Below are 8,280 nucleotides of genomic sequence, written 5' to 3'. Positions count from 1 at the left end.
CGCTTCAGGCTCTCTGCCTTTATTCCTGATGAAGGGCTTTTGCCCAAAACGTCGATTTTACTGCTCCTCGGATGTTGCCTGAACTGCTGTGCTCTTCCAGCACCACTAATCCAGAATCTGGTTTCCAGCATCTGCAGTCATTGTTTTTACCCTCTTCCTATATCTATAGAGTGTGCTAAGAAGATTCACTAGGATGTTATCTGGGCTGGAGCATTTCACCTGTGACAAGAGACCAGAGAAATTGGGTTTGTGTTCCTTGAAGAGATACTTGTTTGAGAGGTAAAAAAAATATGATGGCGTAGATAAGGTATATAGGAAGAAAAATTTCCCCTTAGAGACCAATAACCAGAAGGCATGGATTTAAGGTAAAGGGAAGGAGGTTTTGAGGGATTTAAGATTTATTTTTCACTAAGAGGATGCTGGGTATCTAGAACTTACTGCCTGAAAGGATGATAAATGTGATAATCATCACGCTATTTAGGAAATGTTTGCATGATTTTGAAGCACAACAGCATTCAAGGCTATGGGGCCAAGTACTGTGAATTGGGACTAGATGGACATGATAGATCAATGAGTCTGTTTCCATGCTGCAAACATTTACTCAAAATTTAATTTTAATCCTTGCCTAAATCTCTCAGAATAGTAACCTTGTGTATCAATGCCATAATTCTTGTGGAATATGCTTAATGGGAATACTTTTAAGACATTCTTTTGAAACTTAGTGCTATTAGAGCAACTTTTAGAATCATTATACTGTAACATATTTATATTATATATGTATATATCTCTGAGTATGGACTTATTTCCTGCATTAGTATATGACAGAACTTTATCATTGTTTTAGTTAAAAGATACTTGTTTCTCAAGTGTTGTCAAAAGTGTGATACTGTTCTTTTCTGAGATGTCACGAGGTATAGTGAGCATGGCTGTGTTTGTGTCCCCAAGAATAAATAAGTTTTTCAAAGGCAAAGTTATTAACTGATGTTATGCAATACAATTATGTTCTTGAAAAGGAATTCTATCGAGTCTTGGTTATAAGTAGCCTCTGATTGTAAGGGATCATCTGTGCTATATATGTTTGTTGTCAGCCCGTGTGTTGATGTTTCACAGGAACCACTTTTTTATTATCCTATGATAGTTGTGTTGTCCTAGTTCAATTTACGCCATCTTGTGTGGCTACTAGGTCAGCTGGTCATGACATTTAGTGGCTAGTTGGTGTTTGTGGATGCGGATTGCTAGTTGTCTGCCTGTTTGCCCTATATAGGGCAGCCAGAGAACATACCCACAACCACAACTGTTATATTAAGGATATAAGGAGAACGAGGGAACAAGTAGGACCCGAGTGGCAATTGGTCTGTGGAGCCGGAGGATGTAGGTAGGATTCTAAATAAATCCTTTTATGTCACTGTTCACTAGTGTGGGGACAATGTGAGTATAGAAATTAGAGAGAAAAACTGTGATATACTTAAAGAAGTTAGCATAGAGAGAGAAATGGCAGACTTAAAAACAGATAAATCTTCTAGACCAATGAATCCTAGTCTGTTGAGTGAGGCAAGGGAGGAAATAACCTAGTGTTGGCAATAATTTTTAATTCCTTCTTGACCACAGGAAATGTGCTAGAGGCTAGAGGACTAGAGGACCATCAGTGTGGTATCATTGTTGAAGAAGGAAGCAAGAGACAAACCAGGAAATGAGTTATTATAACCTCAGTGGTGAGGGAACTATTAGAAGCAGTTCTGAGGGATGGAATTCCTCTGCACTTGGAGAGGCAGGGGTTAATCAAGAATAGTCAGCATGGTTTTGTTAAAGAAGGTCACGTCTGACCAACCTGATTGAATTTCTTGAAGAGGTAACCAGGTGTGTAGATAAGGGGGGTGCATTCGACATGGTCCACTGGGACCTTTTCAAGGCTTTTGATAAGGCCCCACATGGCAATCTGCTAAGCCAGAGTAAGAACTCATGGGATTCAAGGACATTTGGCAAAATGGACCTAGAATTGGCTGAGTAGTAGGAAGCAGAGGATGATGGTTAAGGGGTGTTTTGTGACTGGAAGCCTGGAACCAGTGGAGTTCAGCATGGATCAGTGTTGGGGCCCTTCCTGTTTTTGGGATGTATAAATGATTTAGACTTGAATTATAAGAGAGTTAATCAGTAAGTTTGCAGATACTATGAAAATTGGTGGGCTGGTAAATAGTGATGAAGGTAGCCTTAGATTACAGGAGAACGTAGATGGGCTGGTCAGATAGATTGATCAATGACATATGGAATTCAGTACGGATAAATGAGAGTTAATGCACTTGGGCAGGACAAGCAAGGCAAGGAAATTCAGAAGAATGGTAGGATCCTGAGAAGCATAGGATCAGTGGGACCTTGATGTAAATGTCCACTGCTCCTTAAGGTTGCAGGGCAGGTAGATAAAGTGGTTAGGCTGACGTATGGGATACTTGCCTTCATTTAGCTGAGGCATAGAGTTTAAGAGCAGGGAGGTGATGCTGGAATTAAAAGTTGACTAGGCCACAACTACAGTATTGTGTCCAGTTCTGGAATTCACATTAAAGGAGAGATGGGATAACACTGGAAAGAGTGCAGGGGAGATTCATCAGAATGTCACCTGGGCTGGAGAATCTTTATATTATGAAGAGATGTTTAATAGGCTGGGGCTGGTTTCCTTGGAGCAGAGGAGTCTGGGGATTGAGGGGTGGGGAATGACTCAGATTTATAAAATTGAGGCACTTAGACTTGTTAAACCGTGCAAAATATTTCTCCTTGATTGAGGGATTGATGACCAGGGGAGAAATTTGAAGTTAAGGGACAAGGGGTTTAGAGCAAATGGGGGGGAAAATTTTTGTTCACCCAGACAGAGATGGGAATCTGAAACTCACTCCCTGTGTGAGGCAAAAACCTTCATAACAATTAAGAATTTCAGTGCACTCTTGTGTTGCCAAGGAATGTAGGAGTATGCCATTCAACCCCTTGAACACTACTGCCACTCGATGAGATTATGGCTGATCTGTGGTCTCACTCCATAATACCTACCTCGTCCCTTAATATCTTTGCTCAACAAAAATGTATTGATCTTATGTTTAAAACTAACTGGTCCAGCGTCAAATGCCTTTTGTGGAAGAGAGTGCCAAACCCCTACAGCTCCTTTGTGTAGAAGCACTTCTTAACATCGTGCCTGAATAACCTGACCCTAATTGTGTTGTTTTTCCCCAGTTCGAGAATGCCCAACTAATGGAAATAGTTTATCTTCATCTACCCTGTCTCTTCCTGTTAATTTCCTGAAGACTTTGATCAGATTATCCCATAACCTTCTAAATTCAAGAACAAACACACTTTGTTGTATAATATCTCCTCAACCCCTGAAGTCCACTTATCATTCTTGAAAATCTACATTGTAGTCCCTGTAAGGCCAGTGTATCTATGGGTGAAATACTGCAAAGTGGGATTAGAGTAGTTATGTGGTTGGTTTTTGACTGGCACAGACCCCATTGGCTGAAGGGCCTTTTCCTGTGCTGAGAACCTCTTTGTCTCTTGAGTAGTAGATAGGATTTTTAAAGAGCTTTCTGGGACTTGTTCAGATTTACGCTTGTTGCAACTCCTTTTTTAGGAGAAGGAGAATTGATGTTCCTTTTTGAAACTGTTGAACAGGAATGCCCAATGAACCGAGTAATGCTGTGAAATTATTTAGAGTTTGAAATAATTGAGAGAATATTAAGCTTTACTTAAACAGATTTATATGTAATGGTCATATTTAGGTTTCAATATGTATGTGATTCACATTAACAGGTTTGCGGCTGTTATTTACAACAACTTAAGTGCTTTCAGATTGTTTATGCATATTTGATTGTGATCCCTTTGGTCTTACGGAGTAGCAAGGGAAGAAACTCTCATCACTAATATCACTAATATATTCCTGAAGAATATGAGGAATGATCACTATAATTGTATAAGATTCTGTGCGTCAAGTACATGTTAAAGGAACAAAACTCAGATTTTTACAACTATTCTTGGAAATCATAATTTTGTATGCTCTGTGTATTATATTTGGGAAACAAGCAATGGTTTTTAAAAAAAATGCTGGAAATGAAAAAAAGACTTTACCAGTTTTGCAGAAGTAGACAAACAAGAAATTTTTGCCAAAGGTAACTGACATTAGTACAATAGTTTGTACGACTTGTTATTTTAATAGTATTAATCCATCCATTTTGATTTTACCTGCAGTGTCACACTGAAGTCCTTGTTGCTATTTTCTAAATGTATATATTCCACCAGAAGAAACTTTGTTTTGAAAGGCTCCAAAATTCTAATTAAGGTATGGAATAGAATATTAAACTATTTTAGAACCTAGAAAATATGGATTGCTTTCAGCAGTCTTTCCTTTCTCAAAAATACATAATTTTCAAACATCCACTCTTGGCCTTGTTTAAGATGATTCTTCGAATAAATGGTAAAATATAATGAAGTGCTACTGCAGCTTAAAGTCTGGTCAGTGAATGATATGTTGCACATCAAGATAGTTATCACAGCCTGAAATGGTGTTATTGAATATAAAATATTAAGTAATCGCAGCTGTGACTACATTCAGATCATTTGATTAGAAAGAGCATTTTTACAGCATAGGAAAGTATACATATGCACATTAATTTCACAAACATTTGCAAATGTTCATGGTAAAAGTTTTGTATTGTCTGTTTGTCCAGAGTTTAGAATTTGATGCAACATCGATTTTTGTCCAAAAGTAGTACAGGCGGTCCCTGGGTTGTGAATAAGTTCTGGTCTTTGATTCTATTAGCATGTTGAATTGTACTCTAATTCGAGCCCGATATTTTGAAAATATAAAGAAGCCGTTCGTAAATACAACCAGTTCGTAAATACAACCAGCTCATGTCCGATCTTTCAGAGTACACCCTTTGCATGGGATCGTGTTCATAACTTAGATGTTCATAAATTGGGGGCTTTCTGTTTTTTGGTTCTACAATATTGACTGGCATAAGATGTGCCACAACTGCTTGTGTTGTTTTATTTGTTCATAAAGTTTGGGTATTGCTGGCCAGACCACCATTTATTGCCCATATCTAATTCCCATGGAGAAGATGGTGGTGAGATGCCTTCTTGAGGATACCTTATAGTATGGGACATCGACAGTGCTGTAAAGTGGGGAGTTCCAGGATCCTGACCCCCAGCTTTCTCTAGGACATAGTTGGATGCTGCCACTTGCTCTTTCCCATGATATGTCCTGTTGGAGCCAGTTGTTCTTGGTTGGCTTTGTTTTCTTCTGCTGGCTTGGAGCAATTATTCTAATTTATGAAGGTGACCTCGATGTTAGGTCCTCTTTCCACACTCCTATTTCCATTATGCTGAAGTGTGGCATTTTTTCCAATGTTACATAATTTTCACACAACCAAAAAGTAAAGCATTTTCAAGATCGCAAAACACTTGCACAGGTTTTTGTTTAACCATTTTACCATAGGCATACAAGACATTAGAAATACTCTGAATATATGAATGGGTATTTCCATTATCCTAATTATGTTTAACAATTCAGTCACTGATCAAGAACTGAATTAATCACAGCTGTGCTCTCAGATAGCCACATTAGGCTCAAAAGTTAATTTTATTGCCCAACATTGTACATAATAATTATTTATTGGATAATGATTATGTAGCATTGTTTTTAAGTTGTCAAATTTTTTTAGAACAAGAATCTGCTTTTGTGAAGCAATGGCAACTAATTAATGGTGTGTTGCAGAGATCAGTGCTGGGCCACAATTTATTGTATAATACATGCTTTTAAGGAAAATGAATGCACTATGTTAAGTTTGCAGATGACACAAAAATAGCTGGGACAGATAGTCATAATATATGGAGGACGAATCGAGGAGCTGAATATTAATTAATTGATTAGTCCAGAGAAAGCAAATCACAGAGATTTGGAAGCCGTCGTACATGCATTACAAAATGCTTGCATTCAAATTCATTGAGTATTATGGAAGGCAGATGGTACACTGGCCTTTTGTTTTAAAGGAAATGGAGTGTAAAAGTAGGGAGATTTTGCTAAAGCTATAAGGCACTAGTATAGCTGCAATACTATAAACGTTTTTGGGTCCATTATTTAAGGAAAGGTGTACTGACATTTAATGGGAGGTGATGGCCTAATGGTATTATCACTGGACTGTTAATCCAGACAACGATCTGGGGACTTGGGTTTGAATCATGCCATGGCAAATGGTTGAATTTGAATTTGAATTCAGTGTGGTTGAGTCTTAACTGCCCTCTCTGCAATTAGGGATGGATATTAAATGCTCTCCTAGCCAGTGATGCCCTCGAGCCATGAATAAATGTTGGGGAGAAGGCAGGAAAGTGGAATTTGAAGTTTGTCAGATTTGCCATGACCTCATTGATAGAGCAGACTCGATGGGCTGAATGGCTTACTTTGGCTCCCATATATTGTGGTTTTATGGTCTATTGAGAAAGTGAGGGCTGAAGATGTTGGAGATTGGAATCGAAACTTGTAGTGCTGGAAAAGCACAGCCGGTCAGGTAGCAGGAGAGTTGACTTTTTGAGCATAACCATTCCATCAGGAATGTGGGAGTGGACCAAGAATCTTTTGGAAAAGTCTGCTCAAAAGACAGTGGATGCAGAATCTTTTAAGTTTTTTTTAAGGCAGAGATAGATACTTGATTACCAAGGGGATGAAAGATTGGGATATTGAGGAATGTTGAGTTGAGATTAAAGTCAGATCGGCCAAGATCTCATTTAATAATGCAGCAGGCTGAAAGGTCTGAATGATCTATTCGTTCCTTGTTTGTATATTTTCCCCCTCTGTTTTTCCTTTCTCCGTAGCGTCATAGATATGTTTTGACAGTCTGCAACAAAGTGCAAAGCAAAAAGTTGAAACTGAGAGCCATGTCAGGAAATAAGATCAAATACCTAAATTGTTGATTGGATCGTTTAAAAACTGAAGTTGCGTTCCAGTATTTTATTGCTTGATGCTAACCACTCCCTCTTGATACCCTTTCCACCCCCTCACCCCATTATAAGCAGAGCTCATTTGTCATTTGCACATTGATGCTTTCTGAGCAGTGAACATATACTATGAATTACTGCGTTAATTTTGTCGTGTAATTGGTAGCTACTTTCAAGGCTAATTTGTCCTTTGCTTCTAGTATTTGTAAACAGGAGAACAAGGACATCCTCTTTAGGAAATTGGTTTGCTGATAGGTGTGATAAGACACCTTAGCCTGTGGTCCTTGTGGGATTGTGAGATTGTCTGGTCCTGTCCTTTTGCAAGTGTATTGCATAATGTGTGAAATAGTTTAATAAAGCTTCATTATCTGGTATATTGCAAACCATATAATTTAAGTGGTACTTGTAGATGCGTTATTTTTTACAAATATTTGCACAGATAATATGAAAATTTAAATATTGAGTAGGGCTAAGAATTTTAAAGAGGAAAAAGATAAAATGTTTATGATGGATTAAGCCTTGACTGTAAAATTTTAGAATTAATCTTATTGTGACATTTACAAAAATTTACAAATCACCACTTACGCCACCATTTTAAGGACAAAGGTGTTTAGGTAAGATTCTTAAGTACAAATTCTTAGGGGGAAAACAAATTAGAAAAATAACAAATAAAATGTTCAGAATAAGTCTTTCGAACCCAGTCCATGCTGGCATAGCCTCTTTTCCATGCCAGGCTTTGACGCCTGACTGGGCTTTCTCTTGAGGCTGGGAGGCTGCTCTGAAATCATCTTGAGGCCAGAAGTCCACGCTGTGGCCACAACGGAATGAAAGAATGCCACGCTACATATTTTTGGACAGTAAACATCATACGCTAAAATGGGGTGCCTAACGAATGACTCGCTTTGGCGGGCATTTCAAATGGCTCGACATCTGTTTTACTGATAAATAAATTTACAGCTCATTCATAGGACTCCCATAATTAATGATTATGCAACTTCACATGAGAAGGATCACACAACCAGAATAAAAAATTGAAAACTTTTTGGTTGTTGATTTTTTTTTTGTTTTATTTGATGCTGGAGTTTCACATGTCAGACCAAGACTTTGCTAGGAGCTGCCCCTCGAGTCAAATGCCTTATTCTAAGTGCTGCTGCATGCTTACTGATCTACCAGCAGTGAAGGTGAGAGAATCAGGTTGTTGAACATAGAACATAGAAAAATACAGCGCAGTACAGGCCCTTTGGCCCTCGATGTTGCAACGATCCAAGCCCACCTAACCTACACTAGCCCACTATCCTCCATATGCCTATC

The 8,280-nt window shown here is 38.4% G+C and overlaps 2 protein-coding genes across 4 annotated transcripts in view; one reads left to right on the top strand and one right to left on the bottom strand.

Moving 5' to 3' along the window:
• Window positions 1–8,280, top strand: part of lrig1 (leucine-rich repeats and immunoglobulin-like domains 1) — a 121,600-nt gene that overhangs the window by 14,339 nt on the left and 98,981 nt on the right. The gene's annotated exons all lie outside the window — the stretch shown is intronic.
• slc25a26 (solute carrier family 25 member 26) overlaps window positions 6,779–8,280 on the bottom strand; it is a 298,023-nt gene continuing 296,521 nt past the window's right edge. The window contains exon 10 of the mRNA XM_043708293.1: window positions 6,779–6,869. Within this exon, the coding sequence (XP_043564228.1) occupies window positions 6,794–6,869 (76 nt within the window). The 3' untranslated portion in view covers window positions 6,779–6,793. The remainder of the gene's footprint in view (window positions 6,870–8,280) is intronic.

The sequence above is a fragment of the Chiloscyllium plagiosum genome, chromosome 18 (genome assembly GCF_004010195.1).
Source record: "Chiloscyllium plagiosum isolate BGI_BamShark_2017 chromosome 18, ASM401019v2, whole genome shotgun sequence".
Classification (NCBI taxonomy): Eukaryota; Metazoa; Chordata; class Chondrichthyes; order Orectolobiformes; family Hemiscylliidae; genus Chiloscyllium; species Chiloscyllium plagiosum.
The sequence above is the reverse complement of the archived record's forward strand: the minus strand, read 5'-3'. Positions and strand labels throughout refer to the sequence as shown.